At 50.5% G+C, this 24,299-nt stretch overlaps 1 protein-coding gene across 1 annotated transcript in view; it reads left to right on the top strand.

Moving 5' to 3' along the window:
- LOC142923414 (uncharacterized) overlaps positions 1-15,898 on the top strand; it is a 28,992-nt gene extending 13,094 nt beyond the window's left edge. Inside the window, exons 3-5 of the mRNA XM_076064502.1 lie at positions 1-251; positions 13,395-13,461; positions 15,660-15,898. Of these exons, the coding sequence (XP_075920617.1) occupies positions 1-251; positions 13,395-13,461; positions 15,660-15,788 (447 nt within the window). The 3' untranslated portion in view covers positions 15,789-15,898. The remainder of the gene's footprint in view (positions 252-13,394; positions 13,462-15,659) is intronic.
- The last annotated feature ends 8,401 nt before the right edge of the window (positions 15,899-24,299 follow it).

The following is a 24,299-nucleotide window of genomic DNA, read 5'->3' as shown; positions in this document are numbered from 1 at the left end:
CTGCTGCTGGCCGGCGGCGACGGCGTGGAGGGTGACGAGGGTGACGAGGAGGATGAGGAGGATGAGGAGGAGGATGAGGAGGATGATGATGAGGAGGAGCGCTTCAAGGAGGTGTACAGCCCCGCGGAGCGCGACGAGTTCCTCTTCCGCCTCTTTGCCCACGTGTGCCTGGGCGGCGAGCTTTGCCAGTACGAGGAGGAGCTGGGGCCCTACCTCGCCGTGACCCGCCAACTCTACAAGCAGCTACTCAGGTGCCAGGGGACGTGCCCCACGCCACCAGCCCCAGGCCATGACCCTGACCCTGACCCTACCTCGCCGTGACCCGCCAACTCTACAAGCAGCTACTCAGGTGCCAGGGGACGTGCCCCACGCCACCAGCCCCAGGCCATGACCCTGACCCTGACCCATGACCCCGACCCTGACCCTGACCCTACCTCGCCGTGACCCGCCAACTCTACAAGCAGCTACTCAGGTGCCAGGGGACGTGCCCCACGCCACCAGCCCTAGGCCATGACCCTGACCCTGACCCTGACCCATGACCCTGACCCTGACCCTGACCTCGCCGTGACCCGCCAACTCTACAAGCAGCTACTCAGGTGCCAGGGGACGTGCCCCACGCCACCAGCCCCAGGCCATGACCCTGACCCTGACCCTGACCCTGACCCTGACCCTACCTCGCCGTGACCCGCCAACTCTACAAGCAGCTACTCAGGTGCCAGGGGACGTGCCCCACGCCACCAGCCCCAGGCCATGACCCTGACCCTGACCCTGACCCTGACCCTACCTCGCCGTGACCCGCCAACTCTACAAGCAGCTACTCAGGTGCCAGGGGACGTGCCCCACGCCACCAGCCCCAGGCCATGACCCTGACCCATGACCCTGACCCTGACCCTACCTCGCCGTGACCCGCCAACTCTACAAGCAGCTACTCAGGTGCCAGGGGACGTGCCCCACGCCACCAGCCCCAGGCCATGACCCATGACCCTGACCCATGACCCTGACCCTGACCCTACCTCGCCGTGACCCGCCAACTCTACAAGCAGCTACTCAGGTGCCAGGGGACGTGCCCCACGCCACCAGCCCTAGGCCATGACCCTGACCCTGACCCCGACCCTGACCCTGACCCTGACCCTGACCCTGACCCTGACCCTACCTCGCCGTGACCCGCCAACTCTACAAGCAGCTACTCAGGTGCCAGGGGACGTGCCCCACGCCACCAGCCCCAGGCCATGACCCTGACCCTGACCCTACCTCGCCGTGACCCGCCAACTCTACAAGCAGCTACTCAGGTGCCAGGGGACGTGCCCCACGCCACCAGCCCCAGGCCATGACCCTGACCCTGACCCCGACCCTGATCCTGACCATGACATGCCCCCGTCCCTGACCCTGAACCTAACCCTGACCCTAACTCGGACCAAACCCTAACTCTAACCCTAACCCTGAAGCTAACCCTGACCCGACCCTGACCTAGACCCTGACCGTGTCTCTGTGTGTGTGTCTCACCGTGTCTCTGTGTGTGTCTCAACGTGTCTCTGTGTGTGTCTCACTGTGTCTCTGTGTGTGTGTCTCACTGTGTCTCTGTGTGTGTGTGTCTCACTGTGTCTCTGTGTGTGTCTCACTGTGTCTCTGTGTGTGTGTCTCACCGTGTCTCTGTGTGTGTCTCACTGTGTCTCTGTGTGTGTGTATCACTGTGTCTCTGTGTGTGTGTCTCATTATGTCTCTGTGTGTGTGTCTCACTGTGTCTCTGTGTGTGTGTCTTACTGTGTCTCTGTGTGTGTCTCACTGTGTCTCTGTGTGTGTGTCTCACCGTGTCTCTGTGTGTGTGTCTCACTGTGTCTCTGTGTGTGTGTCTCACTATGTCTCTGTGTGTGTGTCTCACCGTGTGTCTGTGTGTGTGTCTCACCGTGTCTCTGTGTGTGTGTGTCTCACTGTGTCTCTGTGTGTGTGTCTCACTGTGTCTCTGTGTGTGTGTCTCACTATGTCTCTGTGTGTGTGTCTCACCGTGTGTCTGTGTGTGTGTCTCAACGTGTCTCTGTGTGTGTCTCACTGTGTCTCTGTGTGTGTGTCTCACTGTGTCTCTGTGTGTGTGTGTCTCACTGTGTCTCTGTGTGTGTCTCACTGTGTCTCTGTGTGTGTGTCTCACCGTGTCTCTGTGTGTGTCTCACTGTGTCTCTGTGTGTGTGTATCACTGTGTCTCTGTGTGTGTGTCTCACTGTGTCTCTGTGTGTCTCACCGTGTCTCTGTGTGTGTGTCTCACCGTGTCTCTGTGTGTGTGTGTCTCACTGTGTCTCTGTGTGTGTGTCTCACCGTGTCTCTGTGTGTGTCTCACTGTGTCTCTGTGTGTGTGTCTCACTGCCTCTGTGTGTGTCTCACTGTGTCTCTGTGTGTGTCTCACTGTGTCTCTGTGTGTGTCTCACTGTGTCTCTGTGTGTGTCTCACTGTGTCTCTGTGTGTGTCTCACTGTGTCTCTGTGTGTGTCTCACTGTGTCTCTGTGTGTGTCTCACTGTGTCTGTGTGTGTGTCTCACTGTGTCTCTGTGTGTGTGTCTCACCGTGTCTCTGTGTGTGTCTCACCGTGTCTCTGTGTGTGTCTCACTGTGTCTCTGTGTGTCTCACTGTGTCTCTGTGTATGTGTCTCACTGTGTCTCTGTGTGTGTCTCACTGCGTCTCTGTGTGTGTGTCTCAATGTGTCTGTGTGTGTGTGTCTCACTGTGTCTCTCTGTGTGTGTCTCACTGTGTCTCTGTGTGTGTATCTCACTGTGTCTCTGTGTGTGTCTCACTGTGTCTGTGTGTGTGTGGCTCACCGTGTCTCTGTGTGTGTCTCACCGTGTCTCTGTGTGTGTCTCACTGTGTCTCTGTGTGTGTCTCACTGTGTCTCTGTGTGTGTGTGTCACTGTGTCTCTGTGTGTGTCTCACTGTGTCTCTGTGTGTGTCTCACTGTGTCTCTGTGTGTGTCTCACTGTGTCTCTGTGTGTGTGTCTCACTGTGTCTCTGTGTGTGTCTCACTGTGTCTCTGTATGTGTCTCACTGTGTCTCTGTGTGTGTTTCACTGTGTCTCTGTGTGTGTGTCTCACTGTGTCTCTGTGTATGTGTCTCACTGTATCTCTGTGTGTGTCTCACTGTGTCTCTGTGTGTGTCTCACTGTGTCTCTGTGTGTGTGTGTCTCACTGTGTCTCTGTGTGTGTCTCACTGTGTCTCTGTGTGTGTGTCTCACCGTGTCTCTGTGTGTGTCTCACTGTGTCTCTGTGTGTGTGTATCACTGTGTCTCTGTGTGTGTGTCTCACTGTGTCTCTGTGTGTCTCACCGTGTCTCTGTGTGTGTGTCTCACCGTGTCTCTGTGTGTGTGTGTCTCACTGTGTCTCTGTGTGTGTGTCTCACCGTGTCTCTGTGTGTGTCTCACTGTGTCTCTGTGTGTGTGTCTCACTGCCTCTGTGTGTGTCTCACTGTGTCTCTGTGTGTGTCTCACTGTGTCTCTGTGTGTGTCTCACCGTGTCTCTGTGTGTGTGTCTCACCGTGTCTCTGTGTGTGTCTCACCGTGTCTCTGTGTGTGTCTCACTGTGTCTCTGTGTGTCTCACTGTGTCTCTGTGTATGTGTCTCACTGTGTCTCTGTGTGTGTCTCACTGCGTCTCTGTGTGTGTGTCTCAATGTGTCTTTGTGTGTGTGTCTCACTGTGTCTCTCTGTGTGTGTCTCACTGTGTCTCTGTGTGTGTATCTCACTGTGTCTCTGTGTGTGTCTCACTGTGTCTGTGTGTGTGTGGCTCACCGTGTCTCTGTGTGTGTCTCACCGTGTCTCTGTGTGTGTCTCACTGTGTCTCTGTGTGTGTCTCACTGTGTCTCTGTGTGTGTGTGTCACTGTGTCTCTGTGTGTGTCTCACTGTGTCTCTGTGTGTGTCTCACTGTGTCTCTGTGTGTGTCTCACTGTGTCTCTGTGTGTGTGTCTCACTGTGTCTCTGTGTGTGTCTCACTGTGTCTCTGTATGTGTCTCACTGTGTCTCTGTGTGTGTTTCACTGTGTCTCTGTGTGTGTCTCACTGTGTCTCTGTGTGTGTCTCACTGTGTATCTGTGTGTGTGTCTCACTGTGTCTGTGTGTGTGTCTCACTGTGTCTCTGTGTGTGTCTCACTGTGTCTCTGTGTATGTGTTTCACTGTGTCTCTGTGTGTGTGTCTCACCGTGTCTCTGTGTGTGTGTCTCACTGTGTCTCTGAGTGTGTCTCACTGTGTCTCTGTGTGTGTCTCACTGTGTCTCTGTGTGTCTCACTGTGTCTCTGTGTGTGTCTCACCGTGTCTCTGTGTGTGTCTCACTGTGTCTCTGTGTGTGTCTCACTCTGTCTCTGTGTGTGTGTCTCACTGTGTCTCTGTGTGTGTCTCACCGTGTCTCTGTGTGTGTGTCTCACGGTGTCTCTGTGTGTGTCTCACTGTGTCTCTGTGTGTGTGCCTCACTGTGTCTCTGTGTGTGTCTCACTGTGTCTCTGTGTGTGTATCTCACTGTGTCTCTGTGTGTGTGTCTCACTGTGTCTCTGTGTGTGTCTCACTGTGTCTCTGTGTGTGTCTCACCGTGTCTCTGTGTGTGTGTCTCACTGTGTCTCTGTGTGTGTCTCACTGTGTCTGTGTGTGTGTCTCACTGTGTCTCTGTGTGTGTCTCACTGTGTCTCTGTGTGTGTCTCACTGTGTCTCTGTGTGTGTCTCACCGTGTCTCTGTGTGTGTCTCACTGTGTCTCTGTGTGTGTCTCACCGTGTCTCTGTGTGTGTCTCACTGTGTCTCTGTGTGTGTCTCACCGTGTCTCTGTGTGTGTCTCACTGTGTCTCTGTGTGTGTCTCACTGTGTTTCTGTGTGTGTGTCTCACTGTGTGTCTCACTGTGTCTCACTGTGTCTCTGTGTGTGTCTCACTGTGTCTCTGTGTGTGTGTGTCTCACTGTGTCTCTGTGTGTCTCACTGTGTCTCTGTGTGTGTCTCACTGTGTCTCTGTGTGTGTGTCTCACTGTGTATCTTGGTGTGTGTCTCACTGTGTCTCTGTGTGTGTCTCACTGTGTCTCTGTGTGTGTCTCACTGTGTCTCTGTGTGTGTCTCACTGTGTCTCTGTGTGTGTCTCACTGTGTCTCTGTGTGTGTATCACTGTGTCTCTGTGTGTGTGTCTCACTGTGTCTCTGTGTGTGTCACTGTGTCTCTGTGTGTGTCTCACTGTGTTTCTGTGTGTGTGTCTCACTGTGTGTCTCACTGTGTCTCACTGTGTCTCTGTGTGTGTCTCACTGTGTCTCTGTGTGTGTCTCACTGTGTCTCTGTGTGTGTCACTGTGTCTCTGTGTGTGTCTCACTGTGTCTCTGTGTGTGTGTCTCACTGTGTATCTTGGTGTGTGTCTCACTGTGTCTCTGTGTGTGTCTCACTGTGTCTCTGTGTGTGTCTCACTGTGTCTCTGTGTGTGTCTCACTGTGTCTCTGTGTGTGTCTCACTGTGTCTCTGTGTGTGTATCACTGTGTCTCTGTGTGTGTGTCTCACTGTGTCTCTGTGTGTGTATCACTGTGTCTCTGTGTGTGTCTCACTGTGTCTCTGTGTGTGTCTCACTGTGTCTCTGTGTGTGTCTCACTGTGTCTCTGTGTGTGTCTCACTGTGTCTCTGTGTGTGTGTCTCACTGTGTCTCTGTGTGTGTCACTGTGTTTCTGTGTGTGTCTCACTGTGTCTCTGTGGGTGTGTCTCACCGTGTCTCTGTGTGTGTGTGTCTCACTGTGTCTCTGTGTGTGTCTCACTGTGTCTCTGTGTGTGTGTGTCTCACTGTGTCTCTGTGTGTGTCTCACTGTGTCTCTGTGTGTGTGTCTCACCGTGTCTCTGTGTGTGTGTCTCACTGTGTCTCTGTGTGTGTCTCACTGTGTCTCTGTGTGTGTCTCACTGTGTCTCTGTGTGTGTCTCACTGTGTCTCTGTGTGTCTCACTGTGTCTCTGTGTGTGTCTCACCGTGTCTCTGTGTGTGTCTCACTGTGTCTCTGTGTGTGTGTCTCACTGTGTCTCTGTGTGTGTCTCACTGTGTCTCTGTGGGTGTGTGTCTCACTGTGTCTCTGTGTGTGTCTCACTGTGTCTCTGTGTGTGTGTCTCACTGTGTCTCTGTGTATGTCTCACTGTGTCTCTGTGTGTCTCACTGTGTCTCTGTGTGTGTCTCACCGTGTCTCTGTGTGTGTGTCTCACTGTGTCTCTGTGTGTGTCTCACTGTGTCTCTGTGTGTGTGTCTCACTGTCTCTGTGTGTGTCTCACTGTGTCTGTGTGTGTGTCTCACTGTGTCTCTGTGTGTGTCTCACTGCCTCTGTGTGTGTGTCTCACTGTGTCTCTGTGTGTGTCTCACTGTGTCTGTGTGTGTGTCTCACTGTGTCTCTGTATGTGTCTCACTGTGTCTCTGTGTGTGTCTCACTGTGTCTCTGTGTGTGTGTCTCAATGTGTCTGTGTGTGTATGTCTCACTGTGTCTCTGTGTGTGTGTCTCACTGTGTCTCTGTGTGTGTGTCTCAATGTGTCTGTGTGTGTGTCTCACTGTGTCTCTGTGTGTGTGTCTCACTGTGTCTCTGTGTGTGTCTCACCGTGTCTTTGTGTGTCTCACTGTGTCTCTGTGTGTGTGTCTCAATGTGTCTGTGTGTGTGTCTCACTGTGTCTCTGTGTGTGTGTCTCACTGTGTCTCTGTGTGTGTCTCACTGTGTCTCTGTGTGTGTGTCTCACTGTGTCTCTGTGTGTGTGTCTCACCGTGTCTCTGTGTGTGTCTCACTGTGTCTCTGTGTGTGTGTCTCACTGTGTCTCTGTGTGTGTCTCACTGCCTCTGTGTGTGTCTCACTGTGTCTCTGTGTGTGTCTCACTGTCTCTGTGTGTGTCTCACCGTGTCTCTGTGTGTGTGTCTCACTGTGTCTCTGTGTGTGTCTCACTGTGTCTGTGTGTGTGTCTCACTGTCTGTGTGTGTGTCTCACTGTGTCTCTGTGTGTGTGTCTCACTGTGTCTCTGTGTGTGTCTCAGTGTGTCTCTGTGTGTGTGTCTCACCGTGTCTCTCTGTGTGTCTCACTGTGTCTCTGTGCGTGTGTCTCACTGTGCCTCTGTGTGTGTCTCACTGTGTCTCTGTGTGTGTCTCACTGCCTCTGTGTGTCTCACTGTGTCTCTGTGTGTGTCTCACTGCCTCTGTGTGTGTGTCTCACTGTGTCTCTGTGTGTGTCTCACTGTGTCTCTGTGTGTGTCTCACCGTGTCTCTGTGTGTGTGTCTCACTGTGTCTCTGTGTGTGTGTCTCACTATGTCTCTGTGTGTGTCTCACTGTGTCTCTGTGTGTCTCACTGTTTCTCTGTTTGTGTGTCACTGTGTCTCTGTGTGTGTGTCTCACCGTGTCTCTGTGTGTGTGTGTCTCACCGTGTCTCTGTGGGTGTGTCTCACTGTGTCTATGTGTGTGTCTCACTGTGTCTCTGTGTGTGTCTCACTGCCTCTGTGTGTGTGTCTCACTGTGTCTCTGTGTGTCTCACTGTGTCTCTGTGTGTGTGTCTCACCGTGTCTCTGTGTGTGTGTCTCACTGTGTCTGTGTGTGTCTCACTGTGTCTCTGTGTGTGTGTCGCACTGTGTCTCTGTGTGTGTCTCACTGTGTCTCTGTGTGTCTCACTGTGTCTCTGTGTTTGTGTCTCACTGTGTCTCTGTGTGTGTGTCTCACTGTGTCTCTGTGTGTGTCTCACTGCCTCTGTGTGTGTGTCTCACTGTGTCTCTGTGTGTGTGTGTCTCACTGTGTCTCTGTGTGTGCCTCACTGTGTCTCTGTGTGTCTCACTGTGTCTCTGTGTTTGTGTCTCACTGAGTCTCTGTGTGTGTGTGTCTCACTGTGTCTCTGTGTGTGTCTCACTGTGTCTCTGTGTGTGTGTCTCACCGTGTCTCTGTGTGTGTCTCACTGTGTCTCTGTGTGTGTCTCACTGTGTCTCTGTGTGTGTCTCACTGTGTCTCTGTGTGTGTCTCACTGTGTCTCTGTGTGTGTCTCACCGTGTCTCTGTGTGTGTCTCACTGTGTCTCTGTGTGTGTCTCACTGTGTCTGTGTGTGTGTGTGTGTCACTGTGTCTCTGTGTGTGTATCTCACTGTGTCTCTGTGTGTGTCTCACTGTGTCTCTGTATGTGTCTCACTGTTTCTGTGTGTGTGTCTCACCTTGTCTCTGTGTGTGTCTCACCGTGTCTCTGTGTGTGTGTCTCACTGTGTCTCTGTGTGTGTCTCACTGTGTCTCTGTGTGTGTCTCACTGTGTCTCTGTGTGTGTGTCTCACTGTGTCTCTGTGTGTGTGTCTCACTGTGTCTCTGTGTGTGTGTCTCACTGTGTCTCTGTGTGTGTCTCACTGTGTCTCTGTGTGTGTCTCACCGTGTCTCTGTGTGTCTCACTGTGTCTCTGTGTGTGTCTCACTGTGTCTCTGTGTGTGTGTCTCACCGTGTCTCTGTGTGTGTCTCACTGTGTCTCTGTGTGTGTCTCACTGTGTTTCTGTGTGTGTGTCTCACTGTGTCTCTGTGTGTGTGTCTCACTGTGTCTCTGTGTGTGTCTCACTGTGTCTCTGTGTGTGTCTCACTGTGTTTCTGTGTGTGTGTCTCACTGTGTCTCTGTGTGTGTCTCTGTGTGTGTGCCTCACTGTGTCTCTGTGTGTGTCTCACTGTGTCTCTGTGTGTGTCTCACTGTGTCTCTGTGTGTTTCTCACCGTGTCTCTGTGTGTGTCTCACTGTGTCTCTGTGTGTGTCACTGTGTCTCTGTGTGTGTGTCTCACTGTGTCTCTGTGTGTGTCTCACTGTGTCTCTGTGTGTGTGTCTCACTGTGTCTCTGTGTGTGTGTATCTCACTGTGTCTCTGTGCGTGTCTCACTGTGTCTCTGTGTGTGTCTCACTGTGTCTCTGTGTGTGTCTCACTGTGTCTCTGTGTGTGTCTCACTGTGTCTCTGTGTGTGTCTCACTGTGTCTCTGTGTGTGTCTCACTGTGTCTCTCTGTGTGTGTCTCACCGTGTCTCTGTGTGAGTGTCTCACTGTGTCTCTCTGTGTGTGTCTCACTGTGTCTCTGTGTGTGTGTCACTGTGTCTCTGTGTGCGTGTCTCACTGTGTCTCTGTGTGTGTCTCACTGTGTCTCTGAGTGTGTCTCACTGTGTCTCTGTGTGTCTCACTGTCTCTGTGTGTGTCTCACTGTGTCTGTGTGTGTCTCACTGTGTCTCTGTATGTGTCTCACTGTGTCTCTGTGTGTGTCTCACTGTGTCTCTGTGTGTGTATCTCACTGTGTCTCTGTGTGTGTCTCACTGTGTCTCTGTGTGTGTCTCACTGTGTCTCTGTGTGTGTCTCACTGTGTCTCTGTGTGTGTCTCACTGTGTCTCTGTGTGTGTCTCACTGTGTCTCTGTGTGTGTCTCACTGTGTCTCTCTGTGTGTGTCTCACCGTGTCTCTGTGTGTGTGTCTCACTGTGTCTCTCTGTGTGTGTCTCACTGTGTCTCTGTGTGTGTGTCACTGTGTCTCTGTGTGTGTGTCTCACTGTGTCTCTGTGTGTGTCTCACTGTGTCTCTGAGTGTGTCTCACTGTGTCTCTGTGTGTCTCACTGTCTCTGTGTGTGTCTCACTGTGTCTGTGTGTGTCTCACTGTGTCTCTGTATGTGTCTCACTGTGTCTCTGTGTGTGTCTCACTGTGTCTCTGTGCGTGTTTCTCACTGTGTCTCTGTGTGTGTCTCACTGTGTCTCTGTGTGTGTCTCACTGTGTCTCTGTGTGTGTGTCTCACTGTGGCTGTGTGTGTGTGTCTCACTGTGTCTCTGTGTGTGTGTCTCACTGTGTCTCTGTGTGTGTCTCACCGTGTCTTTGTGTGTCTCACTGTGTCTCTGTGTGTGTCTCAATGTGTCTGTGTGTGTGTCTCACTGTGTCTCTGTGTGTGTTTCTCACCGTGTCTCTGTGTGTGTCTCACTGTGTCTCTGTGTCTGTGTCTCACTGTGTCTCTGTGTGTGTCTCACTGCCTCTGTGTGTGTCTCACTGTGTCTCTGTGTGTGTCTCACTGTCTCTGTGTGTGTCTCACCGTGTCTGTGTGTGTGTGTCTCACTGTGTCTCTGTGTGTGTCTCACTGTGTCTGTGTGTGTGTCTCACTGTCTGTGTGTGTGTCTCACTGTGTCTCTGTGTGTGTGTCTCACTGTGTCTCTGTGTGTGTCTCACTGTGTCTCTGTGTGTGTGTCTCACCGTGTCTCTGTGTGTGTCTCACTGTGTCTCTGTGCGTGTGTCTCACTGTGCCTCTGTGTGTGTCTCACTGTGTCTCTGTGTGTGTCTCACTGCCTCTGTGTGTGTCTCACTGTGTCTCTCTGTGTGTCTCACTGCCTCTGTGTGTGTGTCTCACTGTGTCTCTGTGTGTGTCTCACTGTGTCTCTGTGTGTGTCTCACCGTGTCTCTGTGTGTGTGTCTCACTGTGTCTCTGTGTGTGTGTCTCACTATGTCTCTGTGTGTGTCTCACTGTGTCTCTGTGTGTCTCACTGTTTCTCTGTTTGTGTGTCACTGTGTCTCTGTGTGTGTGTCTCACCGTGTCTCTGTGTGTGTGTGTCTCACCGTGTCTCTGTGGGTGTGTCTCACTGTGTCTATGTGTGTGTCTCACTGTGTCTCTGTGTGTCTCACTGTGTCTCTGTGTGTGTGTCTCACCGTGTCTCTGTGTGTGTCTCACTGTGTTTCTGTGTGTGTGTGTCTCACTGTGTCTGTGTGTGTCTCACTGTGTCTCTGTGTGTGTGTCGCACTGTGTCTCTGTGTGTGTCTCACTGTGTCTCTGTGTGTCTCACTGTGTCTCTGTGTTTGTGTCTCACTGTGTCTCTGTGTGTGTGTCTCACTGTGTCTCTGTGTGTGTCTCACTGCCTCTGTGTGTGTGTCTCACTGTGTCTCTGTGTGTGTCTCACTGTGTCTGTGTGTGTGTGTCTCACTGTGTCTCTGTGTGTGTGTCTCACTGTGTCTCTGTGTGTGTGTCTCACTGTGTCTCTGTGTGTGTCTCACTGTGTCTCTGTGTGTCTCACTGTGTCTCTGTGTTTGTGTCTCACTGTGTCTCTGTGTGTGTGTGTCTCACTGTGTCTCTGTGTGTGTCTCACTGTGTCTCTGTGTGTGTGTGTCTCACCGTGTCTCTGTGTGTGTCTCACTGTGTCTCTGTGTGTGTCTCACTGTGTCTCTGTGTGTGTCTCACTGTGTCTCTGTGTGTGTCTCACTGTGTCTCTGTGTGTGTCTCACTGTGTCTCTGTATGTGTCTCACTGTCTCTGTGTGTGTGTCTCACCTTGTCTCTGTGTGTGTCTCACCGTGTCTCTGTGTGTGTGTCTCACTGTGTCTCTGTGTGTGTCTCACTGTGTCTCTGTGTGTGTCTCACTGTGTCTCTGTGTGTGTGTCTCACTGTGTCTCTGTGTGTGTGTCTCACTGTGTCTCTGTGTGTGTGTCTCACTGTGTCTCTGTGTGTGTCTCACTGTGTCTCTGTGTGTGTCTCTCCGTGTCTCTGTGTGTCTCACTGTGTCTCTGTGTGTGTCTCACTGTGTCTCTGTGTGTGTGTGTCTCACCGTGTCTCTGTGTGTGTCTCACTGTGTCTCTGTGTGTGTCTCACTGTGTCTCTGTGTGTGTGTCTCACTGTGTCTCTGTGTGTGTGTCTCACTGTGTCTCTGTGTGTGTCTCACTGTGTCTCTGTGTGTGTCTCACTGTGTTTCTGTGTGTGTGTCTCACTGTGTCTCTGTGTGTGTCTCACTGTGTCTCTGTGTGTGTGCCTCACTGTGTCTCTGTGTGTGTCTCACTGTGTCTCTGTGTGTGTCTCACTGTGTCTCTGTGTGTTTCTCACCGTGTCTCTGTGTGTGTCTCACTGTGTCTCTGTGTGTGTCTCACTGTGTCTCTGTGTGTGTCTCACTGTGTCTCTGTGTGTGTGTTTCTCACTGTGTCTCTGTGTGTGTGTGTCACTGTGTCTCTGTGTGTGTGTCTCACTGTGTCTCTGTGTGTGTCTCACTGTGTCTCTGTGTGTGTGTCTCACTGTGTCTCTGTGTGTGTGTATCTCACTGTGTCTCTGTGTGTGTCTCACTGTGTCTCTGTGTGTGTCTCACTGTGTCTCTGTGTGTGTCTCACTGTGTCTCTGTGTGTGTCTCACTGTGTCTCTGTGTGTGTCTCACTGTGTCTCTCTGTGTTTGTCTCACCGTGTCTCTGTGTGTGTGTCTCACTGTGTCTCTCTGTGTGTGTCTCACTGTGTCTCTGTGTGTGTGTCACTGTGTCTCTGTGTGTGTGTCTCACTGTGTCTCTGTGTGTGTCTCACTGTGTCTCTGAGTGTGTCTCACTGTGTCTCTGTGTGTCTCACTGTCTCTGTGTGTGTCTCACTGTGTCTGTGTGTGTCTCACTGTGTCTCTGTATGTGTCTCACTGTGTCTCTGTGTGTGTCTCACTGTGTCTCTGTGTGTGTGTCTCAATGTGTCTGTGTGTGTGTCTCACTGTGTCTCTGTGTGTGTGTCTTACTGTGTCTCTGTGTGTGTCTCACTGTGGCTGTGTGTGTGTGTCTCACTGTGTCTCTGTGTGTGTGTCTCACTGTGTCTCTGTGTGTGTGTCTTACTGTGTCTCTGTGTGTGTCTCACGGTGTCTTTGTGTGTGTGTCTCACTGTGTCTCTCTGTGTGTGTCTCACCGTGTCTCTGTGTGTGTCTCACTGTGTGTCACTGTGTTTCTGTGTGTGTCTCACTGTGTCTCTGTGTGTGTGTCTCACTGTGTCTCTGTGTGTGTCTCACTGTGTCTCTGTGTGTGTGTATCACTGTGTCTCTGTGTGTGTCTCTCACTCTGTCTCTGTGTGTGTCTCACCGTGTCTCTGTGTGTGTGTCTCACCGTGTCTCTGTGTGTGTCTCACTGTGTCTCTGTATGTGTCTCACTGTGTCTCTGTGCGTGTTTCTCACTGTGTCTCTGTGTGTGTCTCACTGTGTCTCTGTGTGTGTCTCACTGTGTCTCTGTGTGTGTGTCTCACTGTGTCTCTGTGTGTGTGTCTCACTGTGTCTCTGTGTGTGTCTCACTGTGTCTGTGTGTGTGTCTCACCGTGTCTCTGTGTGTGTGTCTCACTGTGTCTCTGTGTGTGTCTCACTGTGTCTCTGTGTGTGTGTCTCATTGTGTCTCTGTGTGTGTGTCTCACTGTGTCTCTGTGTGTGTGTCTCACTGTGTCTGTGTGTGTGTCTCACTGTGTCTCTGTGTGTGTGTCTCACTGTGTCTCTGTGTGTGTGTCTCACTGTATCTCTGTGTGTGTCTCACTGTGTCTCTGTGTGTGTCTCACTGTGTCTCTGTGTGTGTGTATCACTGTGTCTCTGTGTGTGTGTCTCACCGTGTGTCTGTGTGTGTCTCACTGTGTCTCTGTGTGTGTCACTGTGTCTCTGTGTGTGTGTCTCACTGTGTCTCTCTGTGTGTGTCTCACCGTGTCTCTGTGTGTGTCTCACCGTGTCCAGCGTCCACAAAGACCCCCGATCAGGACAGCTGCGCATCACATCCCATGTCTACAAGATATCAGCCTTCGTGAGTGACTACACACACACAGACATACTGCTACCTGTTACACCACAGCCATCATCACCCTCATCGTCACATCAGCCTTCGTGAGTGACTACACACACATACTGCTACCTGTTACACCACAGCCATCTTCACTCTCCACGTCTACAACACATCAGCCTTCGTGAGTGACTACACACACACACATCCTGATGCCTGTTACACCACAGCCATCATCACCCTCATCGTCACATCAGCCTTCTTGAGTGACTACACACACACACACTGCTGCCTGTTACACCACAGCCATCATCACCCTCCACGTCTACAACACATCAGCCTTCGTGAGTGACTACACACACACACATACTGCTGCCTGTTACACCACAGCCATCTTCACCCTCCACGTCTACAACACATCAGCCTTCGTGAGTGACTACACACACACACACACATGTTGCCTGTTACACCACAGCCATCTTCACCCTCATCGTCACATCAGCCTTCGTGAGTGACTACACACACACATACTGCTGCCTGTTACACCACAGCCATCTTCACCCTCCACGTCTACAACACATCAGCCTTCGTGAGTGACTACACACACACACACACATGTTGCCTGTTACACCACAGCCATCTTCACCCTCATCGTCACATCAGCCTTCGTGAGTGACTACATACACACACATACTGCTGCCTGTTACACCACAGCCATCTTCACCCCCCACGTCTACAACACATCAGCCTTCGTGAGTGACTACACACACACACACACATACTGCTGCCTGTTACACCACAGCCATCATCACCCTCCACGTCTACAACACATCAGCCTTCGTGAGTGACTACACACACACACATACTGCTGCCTGTTACACCACAGCCATCTTCACCCACCACGTCTAGAACACATCAGCCTTCGTGAGTGACTACACACACACACATATACTGATGCCTGTTACACCACAACCATCTTCACCCTCCACGTCTACAACATATCAGCCTTCGTGAGTGACTACACACACACACACATCCTGCTGCCTGTTACACCACAGCCATCTTCACCCTCCACGTCTACAACATATCAGCCTTCGTGAGTGACTACACACACACATACTGCTACCTGTTACACCACAGCCATCTTCACCCTCCACGTCTACAACACATCAGCCTTCGTGAGTGACTACACACACAGACATACTGCTGCCTGTTACACCACAGCCATCATCACCCCCCACGTCTACAACACATCAGCCTTCGTGAGTGACTACACACACACACATCCTGATGCCTGTTACACCACAGCCATCATCACCCTCATCGTCAGATCAGCCTTCGTGAGTGACTACACACACACATACTGCTACCTGTTACACCACAGCCATCTTCACCCTCCACGTCTACAACATATCAGCCTTCGTGAGTGACTACACACACATACTGCTGCCTGTTACACCACAGCCATCATCACCCCCCACGTCTACAACACACCAGCCTTCGTGAGTGACTACACACACACACATCATGATGCCTGTTACACCACAGCCATCATCACCCTCCACGTCTTCAACACATCAGCCATGATTTATCTGCTGCTGGATTAAGGCCTCACATTCCCACCATAATCAACGACTCATAATCACCCCCATGCATTGTTGTTCTGGTTGTTGTGGTGGTTGTTGTTGTGGTGGTTGTTGTGGTGGTTGTTGTTGTTGTGGTTGATGTGGTGGTGGTTTTTGTTGTTGTGGATGTTGTGGTGGCTGCTGTTGTGGTTGTGGTGGTTGTGGTGGTTGATGTTGTGGTTGATGTGCTTGTTATGGTTGTTGTTATTCATATTCTTACTTCTTTCGGTAAAGTCACGTTGAAGGGAAACAATAAAATAATAAAACATATATAAAACAATAAAAATTCTCACGACGTTTCGACCATAAAATGGTTGTTGTTGTTTTTGTGTTTGTTGTTGTGTTTGTTGTTGTGATTGTTGTTGCTGTGAGGATTGTTGTTGTTGTGGTTGTTGTTGTTGTTGTGATTGTTATTGTTGTTGTTATTGTTGTTGTGATTGTTGTTGTGATTGTTGTTGTGATTGTTGTTGTGTTTGTTGTGATTGTTGTTGTGATTGTTGTTGTGATTGTTGTTGTTGTGATTGTTGTTGTGATTGTTGTTGTTGTGATTGTTGTTGTGATTGTTGTTGTTGTTGTGATTGTTGTTGTTGTTGTCAGGATGAGCAGGGCCGGTGCGTCTACCCCGGCGCCACTCCTCACCCCCAGACGTTCAGCTACCTGGTGGTGGACCCTGGCCGGAGAGTCCTTCACTTGCTCCACCACTCGTACGGAGTCAACCTTCACTAGCACACAGAGAGTCACCCTCCTACACACACACAGAGTCACCCTCCTACACTCAGAGTCACCCTCCTACACACACAGAGTCACCCTCCTACACTCAGAGTCACCCTCCTACACACACACAGAGTCACCCTCCTACACTCAGAGTCACCCTCCTACACTCAGAGTCACCCTCCTACACTCAGAGTCACCCTCCTACACACAGAGTCACCCTCCTACACTCAGAGTCACCCTCCTACACACACACAGAGTCACCCTCCTACAGACAGGGTCACCCTCCTACACACACACAGAGTCACCCTCCTACACACACACAGAGTCACCCTCCTACACACACAGAGTCACCCTCCTACACACACACAGAGTCACCCTCCTACACACACACAGAGTCACCCTCCTACACACACACAGAGTCACCCTCCTACACGCACAGAGTCACCCTCCTACACACACTCGGAGTCACCCTCCTACACACACACAGAGTCACCCTCCTACACTCAGAGTCACCCTGCTACACACAGAGTCACCCTCCTACACTCAGAGTCACCCTCCTACACTCAGAGTCACCCTCCTACACTCAGAGTCACCCTCCTACAGACAGGGTCACCCTCCTACACACACACAGAGTCACCCTCCTACACACACTCAGAGTCACCCTCCTACACTCACACAGAGTCACCCTCCTACACACACACAGAGTCACCCTCCTACACACAGAGTCACCCTCCTACACACAGAGGCACCCTCCTACACACACACAGAGTCACCCTCCTACACACACTCAGAGTCACCCTCCTACACACAGAGTCGCCCTCCTACACACACAGAGTCACCCTCCTACACTTAGAGTCACCCTCCTACCTACACACAGAGTCACCCTCCTACACTCACACAGAGTCACCCTCCTACACACACACAGAGTCACCCTCCTACCCACTCACAGAGTCACCCTCCTACACTCACACAGAGTCACCCTCCTACACACACACAGAGTCACCCTCCTACACACACACAGAGTCACCCTCCTACACACACTCAGAGTCACCCTCCTACACTCAGAGTCACCCTCCTACACACACTCAGAGTCACCCTCCTACACACACTCAGAGTCACCCTCCTACACACACACAGAGTCACCCTCCTACACACACACAGAGTCACCCTCCTACACACACACAGAGTCACCCTCCTACACTCACACAGAGTCACCCTCCTACACACAGAGTCACCCTCCTACACACACTCAGAGTCACCCTCCTACACACACTCAGAGTCACCCTCCTACACTCACACAGAGTCACCCTCCTACACACAGAGTCACCCTCCTACACACACTCAGAGTCACCCTCCTACACTCAGAGTCACCCTCCTACACTCACACAGAGTCACCCTCCTACCTACACACAGAGTCACCCTCCTACACACACACAGAGTCACCCTCCTACCCACACACAGAGTCACCCTCCTACACACACACAGAGTCACCCTCCTACCTACACACAGAGAGTCACCCTCCTACACACACTCAGAGTCACCCTCCTACACACACTCAGAGTCACCCTCCTACCCACACACAGAGTCACCCTCCTACACACAGAGTCACCCTCCTACACTCACACAGAGTCACCCTCCTACACACACACAGAGTCACCCTCCTACCTACACACAGAGAGTCACCCTCCTACACACACACAGAGTCACCCTCCTACACACACACAGAGTCACCCTCCTACACTCAGAGTCACCCGCCTACACACACTCAGAGTCACCCTCCTACACACAGCGTCACCCTCCTACACACAGAGTCACCCTCCTACACACACACAGAGTCACCCTCCTACACTCAGAGTCACCCTCCTACACTCAGAGTCACCCTCCTACACACAGAGTCACCCTCCTACACACACACAGAGTCACCCTCCTACACACACTCAGAGTCACCCTCCTACACTCAGAGTCACCCTCCTACACACACTCAGAGTCACCCTCCTACACACACTCAGAGTCACCCTCCTACACACAGAGTCACCCTCCTACACACAGAGTCACCCTCCTACACACACACAGAGTCACCCTCCTACACACACACAGAGTCACCCTCCTACACTCACACAGAGTCACCCTCCTACACACAGAGTCACCCTCCTACACACACTCAGAGTCACCCTCCTACACTCAGAGTCACCCTCCTACACTCAGAGTCACCCTCCTACACACAGCGTCACCCTCCTACACACAGAGTCACCCTCCTACACACACTCAGAGTCACCCTCCTACCCACACAAAGAGTCACCCTCCTACACACACTCAGAGTCACCCTCCTACACACACACAGAGTCACCCTCCTACACACAGAGTCACCCTCCTACACTCAGAGTCACCCTCCTACACACAGAGTCACCCTCCTACACACACTCAGAGTCACCCTCCTACACACACTCAGAGTCACCCTCCTACACACAGAGTCACCCTCCTACACACACACAGAGTCACCCTCCTACACACACACAGAGTCACCCTCCTACACACACACAGAGTCACCCTCCTACACTCAGAGTCACCCTCCTACACACAGAGTCACCCTCCTACACACACACAGAGTCACCCTCCTACACACACACAGAGTCACCCTCCTACACTCACACAGAGTCACCCTCCTACACACAGAGTCACCCTCCTACACACAGAGTCACCCTCCTACACACACTCAGAGTCACCCTCCTACACACACACAGAGTCACCCTCCTACACACAGAGTCACCCTCCTACACTCAGAGTCACCCTCCTACACACAGAGTCACCCTCCTACACACACTCAGAGTCACCCTCCTACACACACTCAGAGTCACCCTCCTACACACAGAGTCACCCTCCTACACACACACAGAGTCACCCTCCTACACACACACAGAGTCACCCTCCTACACACACACAGAGTCACCCTCCTACACTCAGAGTCACCCGCCTACACACAGAGTCACCCTCCTACACACACTCAGAGTCACCCTCCTACACACACTCAGAGTCACCCTCCTACCCACACACAGAGTCACCCTCCTACACACACACAGAGTCACCCTCCTACACACAGAGTCACCCTCCTACACACACACAGAGTCACCCTCCTACACTCAGAGTCACCCTCCTACACACACACAGAGTCACCCTCCTACACACACTCAGAGTCACCCTCCTACACACACACAGAGTCACCCTCCTACACTCAGAGTCACCCGCCTACACACACTCAGAGTCACCCTCCTACACACACACAGCGTCACCCTCCTACACACAGAGTCACCCTCCTACACTCAGAGTCACCCTCCTACACTCAGAGTCACCCTCCTACACACACACAGAGTCACCCTCCTACACTCAGAGTCACCCTCCTACACACACACAGAGTCACCCTCCTACACTCAGAGTCACCCTCCTACACACACACAGAGTCACCCTCCTTCACACACTCAGAGTCACCCTCCTACACTCAGAGTCACCCTCCTACACACACTCAGAGTCACCCTCCTACACACACTCAGAGTCACCCTGTTGTTGTTGTTGTTTGTTGTCTATTGTTGTTTATTGTTGTTGCTGTTTATTTTTGTGCGTTGTTGTTGTTGGTTGTTGTTGGTTGTTGTTGTTTGTTGTTGTTGTTTGTTTATTGTTGTTTATTGTTGTTGTTTATTGTTGATGTTTATTGTTGTTGTTGTTTATTGTTGATGTTTATTGTTGATGTTTGTTGTTGTTGATGTTTATTGTTGTTTATTGTTGTTTATTGTTGTTGTTGTTTATTGTTGTTGTTGGTTGTTGTTGGTTGTTGTTGTTTGTTGTTGATGTTTGTTGTTTGTTATTGTTGAGTATTATTGAGTATTGTTGGTTGTTTATTGTTGTTGTTTATTGTTGTTTTTGGTTGTTGTTTATTGTTGTTGTTTATTGTTGTTTATTGTTGTTGTTGTTTATTGTTGTTTATTGTTGTTGTTTATTGTTGTTGTTCATTGTTGTTTATTGTTGTTTATTGTTGTTTATTGTTGTTGTTGTTTATTGTTAATGTTTGTTGTTGTTTATTGTTGTTGTTCATTGTTGTTTATTGTTTATTGTTGTTTATTGTTGTTTATTGTTGTTGTTGTTTATTGTTAATGTTTGTTGTTGTTTATTGTTGTTGTTCATTGTTGTTTATTGTTTATTGTTGTTTATTGTTGTTTATTGTTGTTTATTGTTGTTGTTGTTTATTGTTAATGTTTGTTGTTGTTTATTGTTGTTGTTCATTGTTGTTTATTGTTTATTGTTGTTTATTGTTGTTGTTTATTGTTGTTGTTTGTTGTTGTTTATTGTTGTTCATTGTTGTTGTTGTTGTTTATTGTTAATGTTTGTTGTTGTTTATTGTTGTTGTTCATTGTTGTTTATTGTTTATTGTTGTTTATTGTTTATTGTTGTTTATTGTTGTTTATTGTTGTTGTTGTTTATTGTTGTTGTTGTTGTTTATTGTTGTTGTTCTCAATGTCTGACCCCGTGCCCCGTACTTGAACATCACGTGACGAAGAGCTTCATGGCACTTCGGATTCCCTCCTCCTGCTGCAGTCGAAATGAATAAAGATTCTGATTGTGACGAGAGACTCGGTGTGCAATCATCATCATGATTGTCATCATCATGATTGTATGACGAGAGACTCGGTGTGCAATCATCGTCATCGTCATCATCATCATCATGATTGTGTGACGAGAGACTCGGTGTGCAATCATCATCATCATCGTCATCATCATCATGATTGTGTGACGAGGGACTCGGTGTGCAATCATCGTCATCATCATGATTATCATCATCATGATTGTGTGACGAGAGACTCGGTGTGCAATCATCGTTATCATCATCGTCATCATCATCATCATCGTCATCATCATGATTGTGTGACGAGAGACTCGGTGTGCAATCATCGTCATCATCATGATTGTGTGACGAGAGACTCGGTGTGCAATCATCATGATTGTGTGACGAGAGACTCGGTGTGCAATCATCATCATTATTGTGTGACGAGAGACTCGGTGTGCAATCATCATCATCATCATGATTGTGTGACGAGAGACTCGGTGTGCAATCATCATCATCATGATTGTGTGATGAGAGCTCGGTGTGCAATCATCATCATTATTGTGTGACGAGAGACTCGGTGTGCAATCATCGTCAGCATCGTCATCATCGTCATAATCATGATTGTGTGACGAGAGACTCGGTGTGCAATCATCATCGTCATCATCATCATGATTGTGTGACGAGAGACTCGGTGTACAATCATCATCGTCATCATCATGATTATCATCATCATTGTGTGACGAGAGACTCGGTGTGCAATCATCGTCATCATCATGATTGTGTGACGAGAGACTCGGTATGCAATCATCATGATTGTGTGACGAGAGACTCGGTGTGCAATCATCATCATCATAATGATTGTGTGACGAGAGACTCGGTGTGCAATCATCATCATCATGATTGTGTGTCGAGAGACTCGGTGTGCAATCATCATCATCGTCATCATCATCATGATTGTCTGACGAGAGACTCGGTGTGCAATCATCATGATTGTGTGACGAGAGACTCGGTGTGCAATCATCATCATCATCACCATTGTGTGACGAGAGACTCGGTGTGCAATCATCGTCATCATCGTCATCATCATGATTGTGTGACGAGAGACTCGGTGTGCAATCATCATCGTCATCATCATCATGATTTTGTGACGAGAGACTCGGTGTGCAATCATCATCATCATCATGATTGCGTGACGAGAGGCTCGGTGTGCAATCATCATGATCGTCATCATGATTGTGTGACGAGAGACTCGGTGGGCAATCATCATCATCATGATTGTGTGACGAGAGACTCGGTGTGCAATCGTCATCATCATCGTCATCATCATCGTCATGATTGTGTGACGTGAGACTCGGTGTGCAATCATCGTCATCATCATCATCATCATTGTGTGACAAGTGACTCGGTGTGCAATCATCGTCATCATCATGATTGTGTGACGAGAGACTCGGTGTGCAATCATCATCATCACCATCAACATCATCACCATCATCATCACGGTGGCTATGAGATGTTGACTACCTCGTCCGGTGTACAGGAGGTCGTGGGTTCTACCCCGATCCTCACAATGCCTGCTGCTGTAGATGTGGAGTCTGAGTGTCTCTCTCATCATCATCATCACGGTGGCTATGAGATGTTGACTACCTCGCCCGGTGTACAGGAGGTCGTGGGTTAGATCCCGATCCTCACGATGCCTGCTGCTGCTGCTGTAGATGTGGAGTCTGAGTGTCTCTCTCATCATCATCATCACGGTGGCTATGAGATGTTGACTACCTCGCCCGGTGTACAGGAGGTCGTGGGTTAGATCCCGATCCTCACGACGCCTGCTGCTGCTGCTGTAGATGTGGAGTTTGAGTGTCTCATCATCATCACGGTGGCTATGAGATGTTGACTACCTCGCCAGGTGTACAGGAGGTCGTGGGTTCCATCCCGATCCTCACGATGTCTGCTGCTGCTGTAGATGTGGAGTCTGAGTGTCTCTCTCTCATCATCATCATCACGGTGGTTATGAGATGTTGACTACCTCGCCTGGTGTGCTGCTGCTGTAAATGTGGAGTCTCTGAGTGTCTCTGTCCCCGTGGCCACGTGGATTTTTCTCCCGGCCCTCCGGTTTTCCCCTCCACGTATGGAATCCCTGTCACGCGCTTGGAGTATTTGGACTGCCGCTCCAAATTCCCACGTGATGATGATGATGATGCTGACGACAATGAGCCACCTTGGTTGATCAGCTGTAACGTGTGATGGCCAGGTCGCCAATCTGAACAAGAGACACAGAGCGGGGCCTGACAGCTGGTAACATAAACACAGGTTAGTTTTAGTATGAGTCTCTGTGGGTCTCTGTGGGTCTCTGTGTGTCTCTGTGAGTCTCTGTGTGTCTCTGTGTCTCTGTGAGTCTCTGTGTCTCTGTGAGTCTCTGTGTGTCTCTGTGGGTCTTTGTGTGTCTCTGTGGGTCTCTGTGTGTCTCTGTGGGTCTCTGTGTCTCTGTGAGTCTCTGTGTGTCTCTGTGGGTTTCTGTGTGTCTCTGTGGGTCTCTGTGTCTCTGTGAGTCTCTGTGTGTCTCTGTGGGTCTCTGTGTGTCTCTGTGGGTCTCTGTGTGTCTCTGTGGGTTTCTGTGTGTCTCTGTGTGTCTCTGTGGGTTTCTGTGTGTCTCTGTGTGTCTCTGTGGGTTTCTGTGGGTCTCTGTGTGTCTCTGTGGGTCTCTGTGTGTCTCTGTGGGTCTCTGTGGGTCTCTGTGGGTTCCTAGGAGTCTCTGTGTGTCTCTGTGGGTCTCTGTGTGTCTCTGTGGGTCTCTGTGTTTCTGTGAGTCTCTGTGGGTCACTGTGTGTCTCTGTGTGTCTCTGTGGGTCTTTGTGTGTCTCTGTGGGTCTCTGTGTGTCTCTGTGGGTCTCTGTGTCTCTGTGAGTCTCTGTGTGTCTCTGTGGGTCTCTGTGAGTCTCTGTGTGTCTCTGTGGGTATCTGTGTGTCTCTGTGGGTCTCTGTGGGTCTCTGTGTGTCTCTGTGGGTCTCTGTGGGTCTCTGTGGGTTTCTAGGAGTCTCTGTGTGTCTCTGTGGGTCTCTGTGTGTCTCTGTGTATCTCTGTGTGTGTCTCTATGAGTATGGGTCTCTGTGTATCTCTGTGGGTTTCTGTGTGTCTCTGTGTGTCTCTGTGGGTCTCTATGAGTCTCTGTGTGTCTCTATGAGTCTCTGTGTGTCTCTGTGGGTCTCTGTGGGTCCCTATGAGTCTCTGTGTGTCTCTGTGGGTCTCTATGAGTATGGGTCTGTGTGTGTCTTCATGAGTATGGGTCTCTGTGGGTCTCTATGAGTATGGGTCTGTGTGGGTCTCTATGAGTATGGGTCTCTGTGTGTCTCTATGAGTATGGGTCTGTGTGTGTCTCTATGAGTATGGGTCTGTGTGTGTCTCTATGAGTATAGGTCTGTGTGAGTCTCTATGAGTATGGGTCTCTGTGTGTGTCTCTATGAGTATGGGTCTGTGTGGGTCTCTATGAGTCTGGGTCTCTGTGGGTCTCGATGAGTATGGGTCTGTGTGTGTCTCTATGAGCATGGGTCTGTGTGTGTCTCTATGAGTATGGGTCTGTGTGTGTCTATGAGTATGTGTCTGTGTGGGTCTCTATGAGTCTGGGTTTGTGTAGGTCTCTGTTGGTCTCTATGGGTCTCTGTGGGTCTCTGTAAGTCTCTTTCGGTCTCTGTGGGTCTCTGTAAGTCTCTGTAGGTCTATGTGGGTCTATGTGGGTCTCTGTGGGTCTCTATGGGTCTTTGTAGGTCTCTGTGGGTCTCTGTGGGTCTCTGTAGGTCTCTCTGTGGGTCTCTGTAGGTGTCTGTTGGTCTCTATGGGTCTCTGTGGGTCTCTGTGGGTCTCTGTAAGTCTCTGTGTGTCTCTGTAGGTCTCTATGGTTCTCTGTGGGTCTCTGTAGGTCTCTGTTGGTCTCTAT

Source organism: Petromyzon marinus, unplaced genomic scaffold (genome assembly GCF_048934315.1).
Source record: "Petromyzon marinus isolate PM22_M1 ecotype Great Lakes invasive population unplaced genomic scaffold, UKy_Petmar_22M1.pri1.0 PM_Scaffold_499, whole genome shotgun sequence".
In the NCBI taxonomy this organism is placed as follows: Eukaryota; Metazoa; Chordata; class Hyperoartia; order Petromyzontiformes; family Petromyzontidae; genus Petromyzon; species Petromyzon marinus.
Note: the sequence above shows the minus strand (reverse complement) of the source record. Positions and strands in the feature narration are given on the sequence as shown.